At 35.9% G+C, this 24,803-nt stretch overlaps 1 protein-coding gene and 1 long non-coding RNA gene across 6 annotated transcripts in view; one reads left to right on the forward strand and one right to left on the reverse strand.

Annotated features, from left to right (window-relative positions):
* LOC134758318 (uncharacterized) overlaps positions 1 to 24,803 on the forward strand; it is a 66,004-nt gene that overhangs the window by 20,298 nt on the left and 20,903 nt on the right. The window contains exon 2 of the long non-coding RNA XR_010133376.1: positions 24,038 to 24,192. This is a non-coding gene — a long non-coding RNA (uncharacterized lncRNA). The remainder of the gene's footprint in view (positions 1 to 24,037; positions 24,193 to 24,803) is intronic.
* Positions 1 to 24,803, reverse strand: part of NFXL1 (nuclear transcription factor, X-box binding like 1) — a 68,013-nt gene that overhangs the window by 4,502 nt on the left and 38,708 nt on the right. For all 5 annotated transcript variants that reach the window (XM_019025860.4, XM_055385568.2, XM_055385564.2 and 2 more), the window contains 4 exons: positions 23,988 to 24,154; positions 11,705 to 11,774; positions 3,943 to 4,047; positions 122 to 208 (listed from right to left, as the gene is read on the reverse strand). In XM_019025860.4, coding sequence (XP_018881405.2) covers positions 122 to 208; positions 3,943 to 4,047; positions 11,705 to 11,774; positions 23,988 to 24,154 — 429 coding nt within the window. The remainder of the gene's footprint in view (positions 1 to 121; positions 209 to 3,942; positions 4,048 to 11,704; positions 11,775 to 23,987; positions 24,155 to 24,803) is intronic.

The raw sequence follows: 24,803 nt of genomic DNA on the forward strand, positions 1-24,803 counted from the left end.
TAGGCTTTTATTATAAAAGCAAAAAAATGAGATTTCAAGTTGTTTTTAATAAGTACATAAATGCACAAAATAAGAAGGGAAAGGCCACTAGCCTTTAAAATGATATTTAACGAGACATTACCTCAGATGCTTTCTGCTTCATTTCCTTGCACGTTGTGTCACACTCTATTGAAACCTGATTTTCACGTACTTTGTTGCACTGCAATTCCTACAAACAACCCAATTTTCAAATTTTAAATGATTTTTCCCTCAAAAACCTGTCTGCCATAAAAAAGCAAAGTTCATCTGATAGCTTAAGGTTATAAGTATTATTTGATGTGACTTAATATTTAATGATGATATAGTTGCAAGCATTAAATATCTGCTTCAAATAGTGATTACTTTCTTATTTTCTCTTAACTTAAAAAAGAGAATACCATAAAATTTTTAAAAATCAACTTAATAATTACTACGTGCCACTATTGGACTTAGCTCCCATGTTGTTTTTATTCTTTACTTTTCTTTATTGTTTGTTATTCTTGCAAAGTGTCCAGGGAATACAATGTTCTACAAATGTGCTGTCCAACAGAGCTTCCTGGTATGTGCGTGGGATGGAAATGTAAATCTGCATTAGTCCACCGAGTAGCACTAGCCACATATGGCTATTGAGCACTTGAAATGTGGGTAGTGAAAATGAGGAACCAAATTTTTAATATTGTTTTATGCTAATTCATTACAATTTGCATTTAAATATCCACATGTGACTAGTGGCTACCATCTCAGATAGTGCAGCTCTAGAGAGTTTTCTGGGGAGCTACAAATTTTTCTCTCGACTGTTAAACTTTTTTTAAGTTTAGATGAAAATTGTTCTAAAGCTTATGTTGGCACCTCACTACCTCCTTAATGAAAGAACACTGATCTACTGTTTTTGATGTCTTGACATCAAAACTATGACCAATTTCTGTACTACGACAGAATAAAACGATGACCTACTGAGTTGAAGAGTCGTCTTTATATTAGTTTTAGACTGCCTTTTGTAGTATATCTATCTTTTATTCATTCATTTATTGCTGCCAATATCACTTTTACTCTCACTATATTTAATTTGTATCAGTTTCTCCTGTCTCACCAGACCCTCAGACTCTAGTTTTTTGTTCAAATCCACCACAGCTTAGACATGAGATTACCAAATCCTGAGTAAAGTGCATTTAGTAAAAGCATTTTATGGCATGGAATTTTATTACTTGGAGGGGTTTTTTTTTTTTTTATTCCTTAGTTCTTCATTTTTGGCTCGATTTAGTGATAAACATAGTCTTGTCCTCCAAAGACAGTCCAGACATAAGAAAATTAACGGCCGGGCGCGGTGGCTCACGCCTGTAATCCCAGCACTTTGGGAGGCCGAGGCGGGCGGATCACGAGGTCAGGAGATCGAGACCATCCTGGCTAACACGGTGAAACCCCATCTCTACTAAAAATACAAAAATAAAATTAGCCGGGCATGGTGGCAGGTGCCTGTAGTCCCAGCTACTTGGGAGGCTGAGGTAGGTGAATCGCTTGAACCCGGGAGGCGGAGCTTGCAGTGAGCCGAGATTGCACCACTGCACTCCAGCCTGGGAGACAGAGCGAGACTCCGTCTCAAAAAAAAAAAAAAAAAGAAAATTAACATGAACAAACACTGGAGACAAAAATAAGTATCGTGTGTTTATAGACATTAAGTCCATCAGCTTAGAAGAGGATTTTATCTTTTCTCATTCAGAAGATACTTACAGAGTGCCTATAACATGCTAAACACCATGACAGGGAAATGGAACACAGTAAGAAATAAACAGTATAATCATCTGTTAAGTGCTAAATAAATAACAATAGTAATTGCAGCTACTATTTATTACACGTAGCATTGTTTTAAATGCTACGTAAGCACTACCTCTTTTATAGTAATGGCAGCTACTATTTATTAAACATAGCATTGTTTTAAATGCTATGTAAGCACTACCTCTTTTATTCCTTTCAATAAATCTCTATAAACTCTATTTTACAGATGAGGAAACAAGGTTACAGATACCTAGAATCACAAAGCTCTACATTATGAACCCAGTACAAAGAAAGTCAAGAGGAAGGAACAGCTAAGCCTTCCCAAGGGAACCTGGGGAAGGAAAACCTTCTCAAACAAGCAAGTGCTTCCAATAAGTATTAGCAGGATTCTAGTAAGCAGAGAGCTAAAGGAAAAACATATTGTATTTTACACAGGAAAAAAATATATACACATTGCCACAGCCTAAGCTAAGCGAGGGTACAATATATGTATTAGGGCACTTAAGTAACAGATTCACAGAGATGATTGCTAGATGATGAGACTGAACAAGCAGGCAAATGTCTTATCATAGCCTCCCTGGTATGCCGAGTCTGCATATACCTACACATACACATTTTTTATACAATGCACTTTTTCCATAAGTGATGAAGAGCCATTGAAGAATTTAGAACAGGGAAGTGGTGTGACTAGAGACAAGGAAATGGGGCTGGGCGCGGTGGCTCACACCTGTAATCCTAGCACTTTGGGAGGCCGAGGCAGGCGGATCACGAGGTCAGGAGATCGAGATCATCCTGGCTAACACGGTGAAACCCTGTCTCTACTAAAAATACAAAAAATTAGCCGGGCGAGGTGGCGGGTGCCTGTAGTCCCAGCTACTCGGGAGGCTGAGGCAGGAGAATGGCGTGAACCCGGGGACGGAGCCTGCAGTGAGCCGAGATCACGCCACTGCACTCCAGCCTGGGGCAACGGCGAGACTCCGTCTCAAAAAAAAAAAAAAAAGGAAATGGGTCACGAAGTTGTGGCCAAAGCCCAGGAAAGAGTTGTTCCAAAGTACTAACGGGTGGGTGGCATACAGCACTTGGACAAGACATGAGATTTCAAAGAAAACTTAAGAGACATCTCACATTAAAAATGGCTTGACCAAGTATTTATTTTCAGGTACAGGGGGTCAATTTAAATATTTAAAACTTAAAGATTCCACTCCCTAAAAGGCCAAGTGTATAAATTTAAATTCAGAAGTTCCCTATCCTAGGAAAACATATCAGAAACTATGAACATAAATGAAAGGCAAAGGACCTATAAAAGATCCTCAATACATATCCATCACATGGATGAATAAAAGCGAATTTCAAGAGACAAAAAAGACAAGCTTTAGGGAATGACAATAGGAATATGAAGGAAAAAAAGGAGTTACGACTATAGCTGAGATAGGGTAAATCAGAGGTCAAAAAAGTTGGTTTCAAAGGAGTAAGCACTGCCAACAGGGAAGATCAAGGAAACAGAGAATTGAGAAAAAGACTATTAGGACAGTATATTTTCCTTCATAAGTTTTGTTGAGCAGTATATAGTTTGTTTCCATCAGGCTTTGTAATCATTAGTTTTTGCCCATTTACTCCTCTGTTACCATCATTTTATCTTAAAATTAGTTCTTTCCAAGTTTACATGTTATTTTACTTTATAAGGCTATTCATATGAGGTCTTTTTATGGCAATATTTTCAAAGGACAATACTGATGGTAAAAAGAATTTCATAAATAACAGCAGCAAAGTTAATCTCAAGCCATTTCTTAAGCAATGAAACATTCTACCTGTTACATTGTGTTCCTTGTTCAAAGACCTCAAATCTAAAGCACATTGACCAAAACAGGGCATTGAATTTGGTTCCAACATAAAAAATAATTTTCCTTTTACTGTTAAATTGCAGAAAATTAAATCGCCAAAGCTTATGTTTAAAATAAATGTTTACAGAACAAGTAGGCTCATTTTAATAATAAAAAGGTTCTATGAAGTAAAACCTCAAAATTAAAAGGCCAAAAAAAAAAAAAAAAAGCCAAACAACTAACAAAACACATAGACCAAAAAACAAGAACAAGAAAACCACACAAAAACAACTTATATAGAAAAGTATTTTCAGTAACTTAAAATATTTACCTTTTTTATTCTTTTACAAGGACATCTAAGTTTTACCTTCTGGTTGCAATTAAAGGGACATTCACCAGGATGACACATCTCTTTGCATCTATGACCACAAGGAAGCTAAAATAAAATCAAAATAAAGCAATTACATACTTACATCTTGATCATACTCTAGTTTCCCCCACACTCCAACAATTTTAAGAGAGTCCATCACACAAAGGGTCAACCAATCCTAGCTAATGGGATAATTTGTAAACTATTTTTCTTTTAGATATAAATTATTTTAATTACACTTATATAATTTAATTATATATATAATTTAATTATATTTAATTATTCTCCCCAGCTCCATTCCAACAGTACATCTTACAGCCCCCCTTGTAGCTAGTTATAGCCATATAACTGAGTTCTGGTCAATGGAATGTAAGCAAGTACAGGTGATTCATGCTTCAGATCATTTCAAGAGTATACTTCCATGTTCTTCTCTTCCCCATGTCCTGGAAATGATGAAAGCTGGAGCAGTAATGGAAACCATATGCCAAAGAGAGCAGAGCCGCCAGCTGACTTGGATTCATGGGTGAACACATGGAATACAATGACACACCTACCTTCCCTGTACTGCATTGTGGGAAAAAAAAAAAAAAAAAGAAAATGCCCTGTCCTTATACGGTGTTATAACTGTTTAGCCTTTTATTCTACAACATTTACCCTTTCTACTACATATTAAAAAAATATTATGTAGGTAGCCAAAACAACTCAGTAATTGACATGATGTCTATGCTCCGTGTCTTTAATTGTTTACTGTCTTCCTATCCTAGTTAAGCGTTAAGATGAAATGTTCATGGTCTCTCTGTCTATTCAAATCTTATCCACACTTTAAGACATGACTTAAATCACCACAATGGCCTGATATAAATCTGCCTATACATAAATACATAATAGTAGTTAAGAAATCTGTTTCTAAACTATTGTAACATTGCTTGTGGTGTCTTGAAATTTTGCAAAAAAACAATTTTTTTTAGGCACTTCATATATTTCTATCTCTCCAACCCTAACAAATAAAATACACTATTTGTTAGGGGTTAAATGTCAAAGTCAGACTACCTGGAACTGAGTCCCAGATTACCTGTTTACTAACTGCAGGATCTTAGACAAGTCACCTGACTTCTCTGTGTTTCACATGTAAAATTTCACATGTAAAAGAGTATTACTACTTTATAAAGCTGTTGTGAGGATTAAATGAGTTCAGTATATTTAGTTATTATAATAAAAGTTGTTATTATTATAAGTTCCTTGAGGGCAATGGTCTTAGACAGTCATCAACTTACGGTGGTGTAACTTAAACAATTTTTCAGTTTTACAATGGGTTTAATCAGGACATATGCCCACCATAAACCGAGGAACATCTGCATTTCTTTGTCTCTCATGTCATAATCCCTAACAAAGATCCCTCCCAAATAGTAGAACCCTCAGTAAACATTTAAATTCTCTAATTACTGATCTCTATGATTCACCAGATTGATTTTTCAAACTACTGACTCCACTCAAAGAAATTTAGAATCCTTTTCCATTGTCTTTAGTCTCTTTCTAGTGTGTGATTAGGTTTTTTGTTCTTTAATTTTTAGCTGAGGCATTCATACTAAAACTAAATTCAGATCACTCACACTGTACACTTCCACTAATCCTACTATAGGGCAGAGAACTGCTATTAATAGAATAAGTCCAGGTATTTCTGAATGATTTCAGTTTTGTTTTTCCCTTTATCTAATACTGGACACTGAATACTACTTAATAAGCTCAATATTTATTCATTTTCAAACACTTACCTCACAGTGGTTGTTTCAAGCCTTTGTATTGCTTAATTTCATTCTTACCTTCATTCCTGCCAGTGCCTCTAGCCAGACTTCATAAACATTTGGCATTAGCTCACCACTTATTCTTACTCTCAAAATACGTCTCTATACCCTCTTTCCTTAATTAATCTCTAAGGTAATTACATTAGTCATTTTCTCTTAAAAAGTAACTAACCCTTCCACTTCAAATTTATTATATTTTTATTGATACATAATATTTGTATGTATTTATAGGGCACATGTAATTTTCTTACATACACAGAATGTGTAATGATCAAGTCAGGGTATTTGAGGGTATTTATCATCTTGAGTATTGATCACTTCTATGTTTTGCAAACATTTCAAGTCCTCTCTTCCAGCTATTTGGAAATATACCTTAATCAACATCACTTCATCCCCTTCCCCCCATCCTTCTCAGTCTCTGATATCTATCATTTAAATCAATGATTCTATAGGAGAAAGTGAATAGGGAAGCTTATCAGATTCAATAAAGGAAGACCTTTTGAAAATACATAGGATCATGGCTATAGTGTCGCCTTTAACTGTAATCAGTATTCTGTTGCGCTGGGGGTTGATGAAAAGTTAAAAATCACTGGTCTTGATGTTATATCTTTCTCCCTCCTAAAAGACCTCATACTCATCTTCACAATTTCATTGACGACTTCAAAGTCTGTCTTTTCTCTGGCTAGGTCTTCTGCCTTCAATAAATATATCTTTTTTTCTCTAAACCCTTCATTTGACCCTGCCACATACTGGTAAAATTTGTAGAAGACATACATTGGGATGGCTGCCTGGTTCACCATAATTCCCCCAGTAGCCACAGCCATGGCTATGCTACCTGTTCTAGTTCCCTGACTGTGGCTGCCTGTGCCAAAAGGAGCCCTTGGATCCATGGTGAGTCTATTAGGTTTTCTCTCTCGGGAATCTAAAAACTTAAAAGAGCGAGATGGTGGTTTAAGTAGTCATCTCACTGTAAAGCCCCCTTAGGCTGCAGAGATCCTGCCTTTCCCAAAGCTTGACTGTATAGCATTTCCTTCAGAATCTGTGAATTGCTCCCCAATGTCTTCCATATACTCCCCACAACGTCTTCTCTCTCCGTTTTTCCCCATAAGTAAGCCAAAATTGATTCTGCAATTTGCAACTAGGAAAACTGAAACTCATCTAGGTGTACACTGTGCTGGTATCCAACATATGTCCCACAGGCAAAAGTAACACCTCTAATCCTGAAAACGTATTCAAACTCACCAGTAATCAGAGAATGTAAATTAAAACCACAATGAGATGCAAAAAGACTGGCAAAAATAAAAAATGCTGACCGCACAAAATGTTGGCAGGGATGCTAAACAGGAAGAACTTTCATCAATGGGAAGTTGAAAAACTTTCTGATACTTTTCAGTAACTGGAAAAGTTACTGATTATAAATTGATACAACCATTTTGGAAATCAATTTGATATTATTAAAGTTGAAATTAAACATTCCCTATGACCAAGCAATTACACTACTGCATGCCTACAGAAATCTGTGCACATATGTACCAGGATGCAAAAGCAAGAATGTTCACAGCAGTATTTTTGATAACAACCACATTTGGAAATTATTCAAATGTCCACCCACAGTAAAACAAACTTATACAATGGAATCAGTGGACTACAGCTACATGCAATTAAAAATGACAAACATATATAAGCAAGTCACAAAAGTGCATACTTTTAAACTTTTAACATTGGCAAACAATATTGTTTGCAGATATACATACTGGTAGTAAAAACTGTAAATAAAAGCAAGGAAAGGATTACTATAAAAAGGCAATGGTGGTTACCCTATAGGATAGAGGATGGGAACTACAGTCAGACACGGACCTTGGTAAACTTCTGGTATGCCAGCATTACTTGATTTTTTGGCCTGGGTAGAGTTAACATGGTATTCACTTTTTAACTGTTAAACTATACATATTTATATTATGTATTTTTAGGTATATATGTGATATTTCATTGCTTAAAAAAATTAAATCGTGATCATTTTCCTGTTAGATGTGTAAGTAAGTATATGTCATCTCAAAAGCCAGGTTATATTCTGAAAAAACTGAAAAGTAGTTACAAAGAAAGTTGACTTGAATGCATAAGATAAAATGATGGTTATCTTTACTACAGATTTCATAGCAAAAAACAGAGGTCTTTCTAAAATATTCACTTAGAGATGAGATGTATTACCCTTCCCAATCAAAGTGGGACAGGTTTTTTCTACTCTACTCAGCCCTCAACATCATTCTGCTAGCACTTCAGTTAAGTCATACCAAATGGTTTACCTACAAACAACACTGTCTGCATCAAAATGTTCCACTTTAATTCCAATAATAGGAAAAGCTCTCTTTCAAAAGAACTAAGAAACGCTTGTAGAACAATATTATTTGTAGATAAATAATCATAATCACCATAGCTACCACATATATAGCGCTTACCATTAACTAAGTCCGTTACATGTTATTACCTCATATAATACTCAGCACTCTGAAGTGGGTATTATTAGTGCCCCATTTTATATATGAATAAGTTCAGTTACACAGAAGTTAAATTAATTTTCCCAAGTAAAAAGTAGAAAAGCTTGCATGGGAATGAGACAACCAAATTCATAAATAATTTTAAAAAGCAGAAATACCGGCCAGGTGCAATGTCTCACGCCTGTAATCCCAGCACTTTGGGAGGCCAATGTGGGCGAACCACGAGTTCTGGGGTTCAAGACCAGCCTAGCCAACATGGTGAAACCCCGTTTCTACTAAAAATACAAAAAATTAGCTGGGCGTAGTGGCGGGCGCCTGTAATCTCAGCTACTCAGGCAGCTGAGGCAGGAGAATCGCTTGAACCTGGGAGGTGGAGGTTGTAGTGAGCCAAGATTGCACCACCGTACTCCAACCCAGGCAACAGAGTGAGACTCCATCTCAAAAAAAAAAAAAAACAAACAACAAAAAAAGTAGAAATACCAAATGATCTCACTCATATGTGAAATATAAAAAAACTGAACTCATAGAAGTGAAAGAGCAGAATGGTAGTTGCCAGTGACTGAAGGACAGAAGGGGATTGGGGGGATGTTGGTCAAAGTATACAAAATTTCAGTTAGATATGAGGAATAAACTCAAAAGATCTATTGTACAAAATGATGACTATAGTTAATAACATACATTGTATTCTTAAAAATTGCCAAGAGAGATTTTAAGTGTTCTCACCATAAAAAAATGCATATATTAACTCAACTTAGTCATTCCACAATGTATACATATTTCAAAACATGTTGCCTATGATAAATATACAAAATTTTATCAATTAAAAACTTTGAACATTTAAAAAAAAATAAAATAACTGAAGCCCCATACCATGTAAAATAAAATAAAACTTCCATTTTGTTCCTCTTTATATCTCTTTTAAGAAAGAGCAGAAATGCATATGTCGGGCACAGTTTAAAGGTATGTTCTTAACGGCATCCTTATGTTTTCATTTAGTTAAATTCAAACCTAATAATCCATAGAGTGTGTATCAGAGACACAGTGGAGCTGGAAGGATATGCTTATGCCACTCCCACAATTTATTCTTTTATTCACATTCAATAAACATTTACCAGTGGCTTAATGTGTACAACCTGTGTAACAGGCACTGGATACAAAGACAAATATGACATAGTCCCCTGCCCGTGACAATCTACAGTATGGGAAAGAAACGAGAACATAAATAAGAGTTTATCAGTACATCAGAATTTACCAGAATCCCATACCTTAACTTTGAAGTACAAAGATTCAAAGTGATATACTTCTTGGCTGACACTGGTTCTCAATGTGTGCTCTTGGACCAACAGTATCACTATTGCTTACTATTTAATAGAAATGCAAAATGTAGGCCCTACTCCAGGCCTACAAAATCAAAAACTCTAGAGGGGGGCCCAGCAATCTGTGTTTTTTTTTTTTTGAGATGGAGTTTTGCTCTTTTTGCCCAAGCTGGAGTGCAATGGCGCCATCTTGGCTCACTGCAACTTCCGCCTCCTGGGTTCAAGTGATTCTCCTGCCTCAGCCTCCCGAGTAGCTGGGATTACAGGCACATGCCACCAAGTCGGGCTATTTTTTTTTTTTTTTTTTGTATTTTTTAGTAGAAACGGGGTTTCACCATGTTAGCCAGGCTGGTCTCGAACTCCTCACCTCAGGTCATCCAGCCGCCTCAGCCTCCCAAAGTGCTGGGATTACAGGCATGAGCCACCATGCCCGGCCCAGCAATCTGTGTTTTAACAAACCCTTAAAGTGATTCTAATGAATGTTAAAGCAACAGAATTACTGTTATGGTGTCACCAACGTCAAGAGACCATAAACGAAAATGAGTTCTACTAGACACAGTGAAATTCACCTGTCTACTCTTAGATTGTTCCAAACTATAACAGCCATTTGAATTGTTCCCAGGCTACAGATACATTTTTCAAGAAAGCCCAAGGAGATCTAGCAATACCAGGGGCTCCAGAAGGACCTAGAATCCACAATCATGAAAATGACCCATCTAGTCCCACCAAAAGTCATAGCATCACAACTTATTTATAGCTAAGGCAATTCTAAGTTATAAATTAGCAACACCTAAATTAAATTACCATATTTCTACCTAATAAATCATACCAGGTTACTAAGATTAAAAATAAAACATTCCCAACTACTTATTACCTGGAATCTGAATTGGGATAGAATAAAATTTATTTTAACAAGGGAAGTTCAGGATTTGAATAATTCAAAAAATTAAATTTGAAATATCCCATGCCCTAGTTTCACTTATAAAGACAGGATTATTAAAATAACCATTTATTACTTCAAATGGCCTCTCTTCTTATAATTTTACATAAATTTAAAAACTCTCAATTTCCAACAGATCTTAAATCCATAAAAAGTGGTCCAAAGCCTTAGTTAAAGGAAAATATTAAAAAGGTATGTAATGTATTGATTCCTGTTTTATACTTAATCAAAGACTGATTATGATATTTAACACTTAGTTGTCATCTATTTCTGACTCTAAATAAGGTAAGAAACACTGAGATAAGTGCATAAAGACAATTTAAAGGAAAAAGATACTATATAGTACATCTGTAAGGCAAAAGGATTCCTTTTTAAATGTCTACCCAAATCAAGTAATTTTAACTGTCCCACTCCCAAATCCAAAAGTGCATCTTCCCTTTCAGATTGGCCAAATGTAGAAGGACTGCTTTGGTTTCTCAAATTATTACCAGGATAAATCACTAGTGAGTTTCTTTACCTTTTTACTTTTGCACAATTTTTTCTAACTACTTTTTGACAGTTTCAATTTGAATAAAATGCTTATACAACCACAAGAATCTTTAAAAACACAACTTGATAGATGAATGTTTTATATTAATATAGTAATGAACTTGAAAGACTCAATGATCTGAATGGTACCAACACAAAAGGCCACAATGAAAATGCAGAGGTATCTTCTACGTCACCATCTTCAAAATGCTGTGGATATGAATAGCCATCCTCGCACATTATTCCACCACAGATGCACACACATGCACATGCATACACACACGCACCCCTATTTTTAAAAATAACCTATTATGGATTTACTGTCTAACTGCTATGACCCACATACTTTAAGTATGAATCACATTTTGAGGGATAAGCACTAGGTCAATACTTTATTGTATAAATCATGTAAGCTATCTTTAAAATTGCTTTCTTAAAAAAAATCTTCAAAGGGTCATTTCAGGTCCTAATATCACCAAATTTATAAAATGAGATGCATCTACCCTAACTATATGTCTTACGTTTTTATTTAAAAAGATACAACAGAGAAGACCTGAAATAATTTGACCAAACAAGAAAAAAGAAAATCCAAGAGAAACAATGCCCAAGGAATACAATTTAAAAGGTTCTACTAAAGCTTACCTCTTTAGGGCACTGATTTTTGCAACAACTGAGGAGGTTCTTTTCATTTACATCAGCTGTGGTTATTTTTCTAAAAATAAGAAAGTTGATGACATTCAAACAAAAATCCATTTTATAGCATAATTTTTCTAAAAATAACTCATAATTTCAAGCATATCCATAAAATTATCTTTTTTCCTCAAGGAATACTTTAATTATTTCTCTATCTGTAACAATTATCTTCAAATTACTCAACTGTTCTGATAACTCAAACCATCCAGCCCTTTACTACTAACAAGTCAAATGCCAAAAGTGTAATCGCTGCAAGAAGTAAGTACAAAACACACACAAAATATCATCTGGGCCTGGCCTCTCTTTAATAGTTTCTGTAACTATCTTTCCCTATAGATTAATCATTATAATTCATAATTACAATTGTTAATGCCCCTACATAAAAAAATTTAAAACTAATTATTTAATATGTTCAAATTGAGGAATTTAGGCTATTTGGTGAGAAATAAAATTAACTTATTTAAAAAGCTTGGGTAAGCTATTAATATTAGAAATTAATTCACTTTAGGCCAGGTACAGTCGCTCTAACCTGTAATCCCAGCACTTTGGGAGACTAAGGCAGGCGGATCACTTGAGGCTGGGAGTTCGAGACCAGCCTGGCCAACATGGTGAAAGCCCATTTCCACTAAAAATACAAAAATTAGGCAGGTGTCATGGTGCATGCCTGTAATCCTGGCTACTCAGGAGACTGAGGCATAAGAATCGCTCGAACTCAGGAGGCGGAGGTTGCAGTGAGTCAAGATCACGACACTGCACTCCAGTCTGGGTGACTGAGCAAGACTCTGTCTCAAAAAAATAAAATAAAATAGTAATTCACTTTAGATCTGATCATTTTAGAACAGTCTGCACTTTAAAATGCTTTTATATCTCAGTGAGTAATTCAGAAAAAAGTCACAAACACCAAGGAATAAACCTACTTTGCAACAGACACTGCTGAAGTCAGTAACTAGTGACAATCTAAAACTCCCTATCACTTGCATCTCACTTTTCTGTTTCCCATACCTTTTTTCTCCTTTCCTTTATTCTGTATTTTCTTACTTTTCCTATTCTTGCTTTCACCAGACATAACTGCCAAAATATACCATAAGTTCAGTCTCCTTAATGTTAATTAAAACTATTATCTAAATATTCATACTAAATTGGCTATCAATATACTCTAAGATATTTCTTGGCAAAGTTCCCCTTAATACCACAAAGTTTTTATGCTGGCTCTATTAAACACTTGCATTTTTAAGATTCTTACAAGTATAATGTTCACCTCTGAACTTAAAGAGTTAATATTATTTTATTCCTGTTACTCTATACTTAGGAATAAATTAACTTTTCAAGTTCTATATCTTTTACATCCAAATTCTACAGAAGAAATTAACATGAAGCAGAAAAAGACTATGGTATAATAATATATACATATTGGTTTTCGTCCACGGTTCTTGGCTCATCACTCCCACAGCCCCTGTTATTTTTCCCCAAGGCATGCCATTAAAACTAAAAATATAACCTTCCTCCGCCTTTCTGTCTTGAGCAGGCCGTAAAGAAATTCTCTGACCTACCTTGTCTGATTGTAGGTCATAAGACCCCATTTCAGAAGGGGTCCTGTCCCATACTCTGGAAGAAGGAATGCTGTACACACAGGCCAAAAAGAACTGAAACAGGCCTTGCTGGGTTTCCCCACTCAGTCTATAATTATTAGATCACACCCTCTGTCCAGTCACACTTCTACATGAGTGTCCATACTTCAATCATGCCTATCCAATGAATTCTCCATAAAGGCCCAAGAAGATAGGGTATGAAAAGCTTATGAATAGCTGAACACAGAGGTTCCTGGAGGGTGGTATGCAAATGGTGGGGCAGGGGTAGGAATGGAATCGCCATACCCCTTCTTTCATACCTCACTCTATGTATCTCTTCATGTGTATACTTTGCAATATCCTTTATAATAAACCAGTAAACATAAATAAGTTTTTCTCTGAGATTTATGAGGCACTCTAGCAAATTAATCAAACCCAAAGAGGGGGCTGTGTGAACCTAAACTTGAAGCCGGTCAGTCAGAAATTCCAGAGGCCTGAACTTCAGACTAGTGTCTGAAGGCAAGGCTGTCTTGTGGGACTGAGCCCTCAACCTACAGGATCTGACACTTTCTCCAGGTAGTCTCAGAAATGAATTAGAGGACACCCAGCTGGTGCCTGCTACAGAAGTGATTGTTTTCTTCTTGGTTGAAAGAAACTCCCACACATTTGGTCACAAAAGTCTTTTGTGTTGATTGTTGTGTTTTAAGAGCAGAGGAAAAACAGTTTGTGTTTTTTTCCACACAGGACTAAAAGGAAAAGATGACTTAAATAATTCACTGAATTGAAAGCAAACGAAATTATTAGAACTGAAGCGATAGAATTCTATATTAAAACATATACTTTAATATGTATTTAAGAAAAAAAATCGGTAGTGCTGAGGTAATGCAAGCCACCTTAATCCAAATATATCCACATGTCCCCCTCAAAAAACATATAGCTCATTAATAACAAAATCACTGAATCCCACGACCACAGCACAACTAGAAGACACAAATTTCTACAAACTTCAAATTACCTATAACTAGGAAAAAAAAAAAAAAAAAACTCCTGAGAGAGCTATTTTTCAAGCTCCCAATGCAAGTATTTTCATAGAGCTAGTGGAGTTCTGAAAAAAACTAAATGAAAAACAGAAGAGGAGGCTGAGCTAAAATCACAACAGAAAAAGGTCCCCCTAAATATGAAAATACTGAAAATACCCTGGTAGACCACAGCACTAACTAAAGGGAATGGATTTTAACAAGTACACAAGGCTGGGTGCAGTGGCTCATGCCTCTAATCCCAGCACTTTGGGAGGCCGAGGAAGGTGAACTGCCTGAGCCCAGGAGTTCGAGACCAGCCTTGGCAACATGGCAAAACCCCGTCTCTACAAAAAAACACCAAAATTAGCCTGGTGCGATGGTGTGCACCTGTAGTCCCAGCTACTAGGAAAGCTGAGGTGGGAAGATCACCTGAGCCTGGGAGGTCAAGGCTGCAGTGAGCCGTGAGTGCGCCACTGCATCCAGTCTGGGAGACAGAGAGACACCTTGTCTCAAAAAAATAAAAATAAAAATAAATTTAAAAAGTATATGAGATTCAAGTAGCCAATCTTGGAAAGGCAACACTCCGGGAAGAAGGTAAAAAGGGAAAGGCAGACTTTAGACTTCAGACTTGTTTCAAAATAAAATAAAATAAGTACACAAGATTCAAGTAGCCAATCTTGGAAAGGCAACACTCTGGGAAGAAGGTAAAAAGGGAAAGGCAGACTTTAGGCAGACTTCTTTAGACCCGGCAAAAGAAGAAGGGAAATTTAGGATTTTGCAAGACCAAAGAAAACAAAAGTAAAATAAGGACACATAACTCCTTTCCTCTTCTCAGCACCACCCTCAAACGCCAACCATTTAAAAAATTGTATTTTCCCACACTGGCAAGAGAGTGGTCATCAACTAGAAATCTTATACTAAACTCTGTCCAAAAACATAAAGATATGTAATTTACAACTATAAAAAACTACTATAGAAAATAAACAGAAAATGACATCCAAAGCCTTTTCGCTGATGAAAATCCCCTCCTGTATCTCCCACCCAAAAAAGAAGTACAAAGAAGAAGAAAACTGGAACATAATATTCCAAACTGAATTAACTATATGAAACACTGCCTATACAGAAGCGTTAACCTAGCAGACCTGACCACTATCTTTTGAAAAGCCTCCTTGTAAGACTAGCCCTTGGCTGGTGCTTGGGAATCTGGATTTCAGGAAGGTTCCACCATTCCCAGAACTGGTAAGAACAGCTGACTATGTCTAAACTGTATAAATCAAACGGTTTATGCTGAACAGTTGCTTTCCCTCTTGAGAGCCCTGAACTCTGGTATGTACCAGGTGAGGCTGCCTACGTAGCCTTCCCCCAATAAAAACTCTAGGTGCTCAGTCTCTAATGAACTTCTCTGGTTGGAAACATTTTACAAGTGTTGTCACAACTCAGTGCTGGGAGAATTAAGTACAAACTATGTGGCTCCACTGGAAGCAGACTCTGGGCGCTTGTGACTGGTTTGCCCTACACTTCACCTCATGTGCCTTTTCCCTTTGCTGACTGTGCCTCCTACCCTTTTGCTGTAATAACTCATAGCAGTAGGTATAACTATATGCTGAGTCCTGTGAGTCCTGGCAAATTACCTAATATGAGCATGGTATAGGGCTCTTCAATACACTACCACCTTAAGTCAGAAAAGCAAAACCTAAGAACATAATGGAAAAGAAATGAACAAAGGTTGATTGAATTCAGGAAAAAAAAAAAAAGTTAAGATAAAATTACATCAGAAATAAAAACTAAATTACAAGGTGCTCATGGAAGAACATATTTACAGAAGAACATACTTGAATCAAAATTTAATAAGGCTCCCTGAAATGAGGCAGCAAAACATCCTAGATGATAAAAGTGAGATGTAGAAAAAAGTATCAAAGAAGTAATTGAGTGAAATGGGAGACAGAAAAAGAAAACCCAACATATACACAATTGATATCACTAAAAAACAAAAACAAAATAAATGAAACAGATCTGGTATTTAAAACTATAATCCAGGAAAATAAAAATATTGAACTAATATGTTGAAAGGGCTAATCAGGTACCTGAAAAAATTTATCAAAAATTATTAACCCTGAGTCATACCTTAATAAAAACATTAGATTTTAAAGATGGAGGAGGAGGAGGGGGAAGTGAAGGAGAAAGAAACAACTTTAGGGGTCCCAGGTAAAAAAGATCAATTAACTCATAAGGAGAAGAGACTGGCATCAAATTTCTCAAAAGTAAAATATAAACGAAAGCAGCATAGAGCAACATTTACAAGAAACTCTAGGAAAGAACGCATCAATAAAAGACTTTTTATACAATTGTAAATGCTATAGCAAAACATTCTTAAAACATGCAAGGGAATGTTTAAGAATTAAGCATTCAGGGAATACTATACTACAAGCTCTCTTGGAGAAACTACTAGAGGATGCACTTCATTCAACCAAGAGAAGATTGGGAAATTTCAGCAAAAAGACTGATGGTTGAAATTTAAAATTGAAAATCTAAGAAAAAAAGGGCTGGGCGCAGTGGCTCACGCCTGTAATCTCAGCACTTTGGGAGGCCGAGGCGGGTGGATCACGAGGTCAGGAGATAGAGACCATCCTGGCTAACACGGTGAAACCCCGTCTCTACTAAAAATACAAAAACAAAATTAGCCAGGTGTGGCGGCGGGCACCTGTAGTCCCAGCTACGCGGGAGGCTGAGGCAGGATAATGGCGTGAACCCGGGAGGCGGAGCTTGCAGTGAGCCAAGATCGCACCATTGCACCCCAGCCTGGGTGACAGAGCGAGACTCCATCTCAAAAAAAAAAAAAAAGAAAAGAAAAAGAAAAAAAGGTCAGAATGGGGGTAGAATAATATATAAATGTCGTATGTTCTGAAAAAGAATAAAACATGCAACTAAACAATGAGAAGAGAAGGAGAGAAAAAAAGGCAAAGAAAATAAACTCACTGATTGTCATACAGTCTTAAATGAGAACCAGGTGATAAAATTAAAAGCTGACAAACCAGTTAGTAAAAGATGAAAGAAACAAGGGTCTAAAGACATTAAAAATGTACAAAAAAAAAAAGTAATCAACCACTAAACGAAAACAAACCTTAATAGGAGAAAATTGTAAGAGCAAAGAAAACGTATCACATAAAGAAAAAGTGACATAATACAAACAGTAATCATAAAGTAATAATTCAGAGCTAAACCAAAGATATTAGTGATATTAAAAATTGTTAAAGGACTTACTTAACTTGCCTCTTAAAATGAAAAAGGGGATGCATAAGAATTCAAGCCAAAAGTATTAAATGTAACAAAGGATACCTTTCAACGCTAAAAGCCATAATTATTAAAAATTCTGTACGACATATAACAGCTTAATCATCTTTATAAGCAAAAACTACAGCAGCTGCAAAGAGATACAGAAACACACTAACAGGCTAGGCATGATGGCTCATGCCTGTAATCTCAACATTTTAGGAAGCTGAGGCAGGAGGGTCTCTTGAGCCCAGGTGTTTTGAGACCAGCCTGGGCAATACAATGAGACCACAACTCTACAAAAAGTTTCTTAAAAATTATCCAGGCGTGGTGGTATGTGCCTGTAGCCCCAGCTGCTTGAGAGGCTGAGGCGGGAGGATCACTTGAGCCCAGGAGTTCAAGGCTGCAGTGAGCCATGACCACGCCACTGTACTTCAGCTTGGCCAATAGAGTAAGACTGTGTCTCAAAACACAAAAACCAAACAAAAAGAAACACACTAATAATATGGAATTGTAATACAGCATTTTCAATATAAGACAAAGCTACTGTATTAAAACATGATCCACACACACAACCCAAATCTTATATCCTGATTTTTACGATATTACATCTTCTCAAGCACATGGAACATTCACAAAAATTAATCACCTTATTTTACAAAGGAAGCACTGTTAAGTTCCATAAATTAGAAAAATATTACAAACACATGCTCTGATCACAATGCAATAAAACTAGATCTTCTATTTTAAAAATCTTGAGTATAGGAGGAAATATAATGTAAAGACATAGAAACTCTCAAATACAAAGAAAGCAGTATATACATGAATATATGGAATATACCTAAAGCAATAAATAATCCATAAGCTTTAAGCACATCTATGATAAAAATGAAAGCATGAAAATAAATGAATTAAATTCTCAATTCTTCTTAAAGAAATTTAGAAATTTCTTTTTAAAGGAAATAATAAAATAAGAGCAGAAAAAATGTGGTAAACCATAAAAGAACAGTCAATCCAGTTAATCAAAATCCTAAGTTTTTTAAAATAAAAAAATTTACTACCTAACACTCGAGAAAGAGGGAGAAAGCAAAAATACTCAAAATAAGAATGACAAGGGGAAATCATAAAACAACAACAAAATTTTAATCATGGTAAGCAACTACTTTCCAAACTTTTATACAAATAAATTTGAAAAATCTAGATGAAATAGATAATTTCTAAGGAAAATAATAGTTTTCCAAAAATGACCCCATAAGAGAGAGAAATTTTCATTAGAAAAAATAGAGAAAGTTATCAAAAACAACACACACACATCAGGCCCAGATGGTTTCATAGAGGAATTCCATAAAACCCTCAATGACCAGTTAATCCCAATGATACTACATATTCTAAAGCATAGAAAACCAAGGAAATAGCCAAGTTTATTTTATAAAACAAACGTAACGTTGATACCCAAATCTGACAAAGACAATACAAAATTTAAAAATGATAGACTAATACAATTAATGAACATTTTTAAAATCCTAAACATTAGCAAATCCAAATCAACAGATCTAATGATTATCTCCACAGATGCTAAAATATCATTTGGCAAATTCAGCATCCAATCCTTATTTAAATATACACACACACTCAAGAAAACAGAAATTGTTGGATACTCTAACATGGTGACAAAGCCAACATCTTACATAATGTAGAAATACAGAAAGTAATTCCTCTAAAGAAAGAAACAAGGCAGGGCCAATACTATTTAACACTGGACTGGAGATGTTAACCAATGATAGGAGATGACAGAAATCCATTATGAGGCAAAAGTATTGTAAAGAAAGAGACCAAAACCCCAAGGAAAAAAAAAATATGCGAAGGACGTCAACAGCCAATTCACTAAAATAAATTTAAAAATGGTCCTTATTAAAACAGAGAGCCTAGAAGTAATGATACACAAGGAGCAAAAAGCACATCAAGTGGTTTTTAAATATCACTGCCCATTAAAAAGGCCCTTAGAGAAATGTCTAAGTCCTGGGCTAGGATATGTAAAGTACAAGATGAGCCTGGGACATTTTTATTAGCCAGAAAAAAAACGAAAATACTAAAACAAAGATAGAAACACACCAAAGGGACATGAGAACCAGTTTAAAGACACTCCCGTGGGCCTTTGATGTTCAATAAATTAAACATCAAAACGATGGCAAAGCACCAAATAAAGAATCCACTGGTTCATGCCAGTATTAACATATGAGGTTGGGAGAGCTCTTACAGTAAAATGTCAATTAATAAATGTAGAAGATGGAGTTAGAAAATTCCCACTTGGCAAGTTTTTATTTGTTTTGTAAAATACACTTGGTTCTTTGGGAGGCCGAGGCGGGCGGATCACGAGGTCAGGAGATCGAGACCATCCTGGCTAACATGGTGAAACCCTGTCTCTACTAAAAAAAAATACAAAAAATTAGCTGGGCGTGGTGGCAGGCGCCTGTAGTCCCAGCTACGTGGGAGGCTGAGGCAGGAGAATGGCGTGAACCTGGGAGGCGGAGCTTGCAGTGAGCGGATTATGCCACTGCACTCCAGCCTGGGTGACAGAGCGAGACTCCGTCTCAAAAAAAAAAAAAAAAAAAAAAAAAACAAAACAAAAAAAAAACACTTGGTTATTTCCATGGGTTTCTATGCTCTAGAATACTTTATGTAGTATCACTGGGATTAAATGGTCAAGGGTTTCATTAATGAAGCATCTGGGCACACATGCACGTGTGTTGTTCTTGAGAGCTTTTTCTATTTTCTCAAATGTTATCGTAGTAACAACTCATTTACAACAGAATCATCAATGGATGCTAAAATTCGTGGGTGAAAGTTTGATGAGGAACAAGCTATATAAAGACAGAATGCAGGTGTGACACTGCCCAAGTTCATTACCATCCATTAATAATGTAAAATTGCCCTCTAAATTCCCCCTACAAAACTTCTAAGACTAAAAATTATAATACTTTATTTTTGAGATTTCAACAAAATAACTTTAATATAAGATAAGAATAAAATTTGTCTTCTATAATTTAACAAAGCATGAGTCTAGAGTTTAGGGAACAAAAATGTTAGGTAATATGAACAGGAATTTTTCAAAATGTAATTATGCTAAAAAATATGAAATAAAGTAATATTCCCAAATGAAACTTGAGTAAAATATATTTACAAAAAGCTCACTTTACGGACTGGAGTGAAACAGCCAGGAGAGTTAAGTGGTAAATTATATCATTATTAAATAAAAGGGAAATTTTTTTCTTCTATCTAAATAATCCATAAGCAAAAACTGGCATTTTTTTAAATGAAGAAAACATACTGGTTTGGTCATATCCTAGTGTGATAGGTGCTCTAACAGCAACGCTTGTAATAAAGGCCTACCTTTTAAATCTGTAACTTAAAAATTATGCCTAAGTAGGCTGGGCATGATGGCTCACGCCTGTAATCCCAATGCTTTGGGAAGCCAAGGTGGGTGGATCACGAGGTCAGGAGTTTGAGACCAGCCTGACCAACAAGGTGAAACCCCATCTCTACTAAAAATACAAAAATTAGATGGGTGTGGTGGCACGTGCCTGTAATCCCAGCTACTCAGGAGGCCAAGGCAGGAGAATTGCTTGAACCCAGGAGGCGGAGATTGCAGTGAGCCAAGATCGTGCCACTGCACTCCAGCCTGGGCAACAGAGCGAGACTCCGTCTCAAAAAAAAAAAAAGAAAAAAAAAATTATGCCTAAGTCAACTACTGGCATAGCTCAGAGATATTGCAGGTTCAGTTCCAGACCACCTTAATATAGCGAATATCATACTAAAGCAAGTCACACACATTTTTTGGCTTCCCAGTGCATATAAAAGTTATGTTTACACAATACTGCAATATACTAAGTATGCAATAGCATTACATCATAAAAAACAATGTGTATACCTTAACAATACTCTATTACTAAAACCTGCTAACACTCATCTGAGCCTTCAGTCAGTCTTAATGTTTTCGCAGATGGAGCATCTTGCCTAGATGTTTATGGCTGCTGACTGATCAGGGTGGTGGTTGCTGAAGATTGAGGTGGCTATGGCAATTAAAAAAAATAAGACAATAGAGTTTGCTGCATCAATTGACTCTTCCTTTCAGGAAGATTTCTCTGTAGCATGTGATGCTGTGTTTCATAGCATTTTACCCACAGTAGAACTTCTTTCAAAATTCCTACCAAACCTGCTGCTGCTTTATCAACTAAGTTTGGGTAATATTCTAAATCCTAATCCTTTGCTGTCATTTCAGCAATGTTCACAGTATCCTCACCAGGAATAGATTCCACTTTCTTTGTTCATCCGTTAGAAGCAACTTCTCATCTGCTCAAGTTTTATCATGAGATTGCAACAATTCAGTCCCATCTACAGGCTCCACTTTTAATTATAGTCCTCTTGCTATTTCCACCACATCTGCAGTTACTTTCTGCACTGAAGTCTTGAACCCCTCAAAGTCATCTATTAGGGCTGGAATCAACTTCTTCCAAACTCCTGTTCCTGTTGACATGAATGTTCTTAATGACATCTAGAATGGTGACTGACTCCTTTCCAGAACGTTTTCAATTTACCCAGATCTATCAGAGAAATCACCACCTACATCTGGCATGTATTTCTCAAAAAATTAGACCTGAAAGTTGAAATTACTCCTTGAACCATGGACTGCAGAATGGATGTTGTGTTAGCAGGCACAAACACAACATTCATCTCCTTGTATATCTCCATTATAGCTCTTGGGTAACCAGGTACATTGTCAATGAGCAGTAATATTTTTAAAGGAATCTTTCTGATCAGTAGGTCTCAACAGTGGGCTTAAAATATTCAGTAAACCATGCTGTAAACAGATATACTGTCATCCAGGCTTTGTTGTTACATTCTTAGAGCACAGACTAGATTTAGCATAATTGTGAGAATGGTAAATGAGTACTGGCTTCAATTTAAAGTCACCAGCTGCATTAGGGCCCTAACAAGAGAGTTTGCCTGTCCTTTGACACTTTAAAGCCAGGCACTGACTTCTCTCTAACTATGAAAGTCCTAGATAGCATTTTCTTTCAACAGAAGGCTGTTTTGTCTACATTGGAAATCTGTTGTTTTGTGTAGCCACCTTCATCAATGATCTTATCTAAACCTTCTTAGATAACTTGCTGCAGCTTCTGCATCAGCACTTGCTGCTTCACCTTCCACTTTTATGTTATGGAGATGGCTTCTTCCCTAAACCTTATGAACCAACCTATGCTGCCTTCAAATTTTTCTTCTGCAGCTTCTTCATCTCTGTCAGTCTTCACAGAATTGAAGAGAGTTAGGAACATCTCTAAATGTTGTGGCTGCTTTGATCTTCTATCCAAACCACTAAAACTTTCTCCATATCAGCAATAAGGCTGCTTTGCTTTCTTATCATTCTGTGTTCACTGGAATGAACTTTAAGTTCCTTTAAGAATTTTTCCTTTGCATTCACAACATGGCTAACTGTTTGGTGCAAGAGACCTAACTTTTAGCCTATCTCAGCTTTTGACATGACTCAACTAAGCTTAATCATTTCTAGCTTTTGATTTAAACTCAGACATGTAACTCTTCCTTTCACTTGAACACTTAGAGGCCACTGTAGAGTTATTAATTGGCCTAATTTCAATACTGTTGTTTCTTGGAATAAGTAGGCGCAAGAAGAGGTAGAGAGATAGGGGAACTGCTAGTGATGCAGTTCAATCACACACAATATTTATCAATGATTCACTGTCTCACAGAAGTGCAGTTCATGGCACCCCAAAACAATTACAATGGAAACATCAAAGATCACTGATCACAGGTTATCATAACAGATATGAAATGAAAAAGCTTGAATATTGTGAGAATTATCGAAATGTGACAGAGACACAAAATGAACATATGCTGTTGGAAAAATGGCATCAATAGACTTGCTCAATGCAGGTTGACAAATAACTCCAATTTGTAAAAAACTCAGTATCTGCCAAGTACAATAAAGTGAAGTCCAATAAAACAAGGTGTGCCTGTATGTACAAGTCAAATTTTGATTGAAAAAAATTCTAATTTGACATAGTCAAACTATCAGGTATAGGAGTATTTAAATTTTTTTTAAAAGCAGTGAAACCATTTTTTTCATAACAAAATCTTATACAGAATCCCGAAATGGAAAAAAAGCACAATTTCCCTGTTTGAATTCAGGATGAAGTACCCAGAAAGTGTAGTATTCTACATGTCTTCCTTCCAGGTCTCTACTGGAAAATCTAGGCATCTAGAGTTTAAGCAAAGTACACTATAAAGGGTTCTTAATTATAAAAAGATACCAATTCAACTAATTGTAATAAAATAAGACTTTTTTTTCAGTCTACTTACCTACATTCCACATACAGGCTTGTGATCTTACAGTGACATTTTATTCTAAGCATCTGAACACAAGGTGGACATTCTCCAGGGTGACATCGCAAAATACATGGGTGAAGACAACCTAGTGGCCGTGACTTGGAGCACCCTTCCTCACAATGAAGGCATTCTGGGCCAGCCTGAAAAACAGCATGGAAATAAATCACCTAAGTACAAGGTAAGCCTAACATTTCCATATGTTACAGTTATAAAATTTATATATCCCATTAAAATAAAGTACTTCTGCAGTTCTTAGAAACAGAGTTAATCAAATGGTACATGCTCTCACTTATCTTAAAAATAGTCAAACTAAAGAACAGCAAGATTGTCAATATGACTATTATTCATATAGATTTTTTTGCCTATGAGCCTCATTAAGTCAAACTGCCTCATTTTTAAACGAACCTTAAAATGGACTATATAAAGTATCCCACTAAAAATGTAAATTACTTCCTAAAGAATCGTCAAAGACAGAAATAAAATATACAGAGTAAAAATGTTCATTCGTTTCTATACAATAATCAACACTGAACTAAAGAAATCAATACACTGTTAACACATAAATAAAAATTCCAAAGCAGTAAACAGTCTGGAGGTAATTATCTCATCTTGCCAAAGAGAAACACATACACAATGAAAAAAGAATGACCAGTAGTTTATATTTTAATGCACATCAATGAATTAAAGTTAAATTACATTTTACAAATAAATGTACCTCAATGTAACTTAACAAGGCACCTCCCTTTTCTCTAGTGATTTAATAATATTAACTAGCATTACAATCTACTA

Source organism: Gorilla gorilla, chromosome 3, assembly GCF_029281585.2.
Source record: "Gorilla gorilla gorilla isolate KB3781 chromosome 3, NHGRI_mGorGor1-v2.1_pri, whole genome shotgun sequence".
Classification (NCBI taxonomy): domain Eukaryota; kingdom Metazoa; phylum Chordata; class Mammalia; order Primates; family Hominidae; genus Gorilla; species Gorilla gorilla.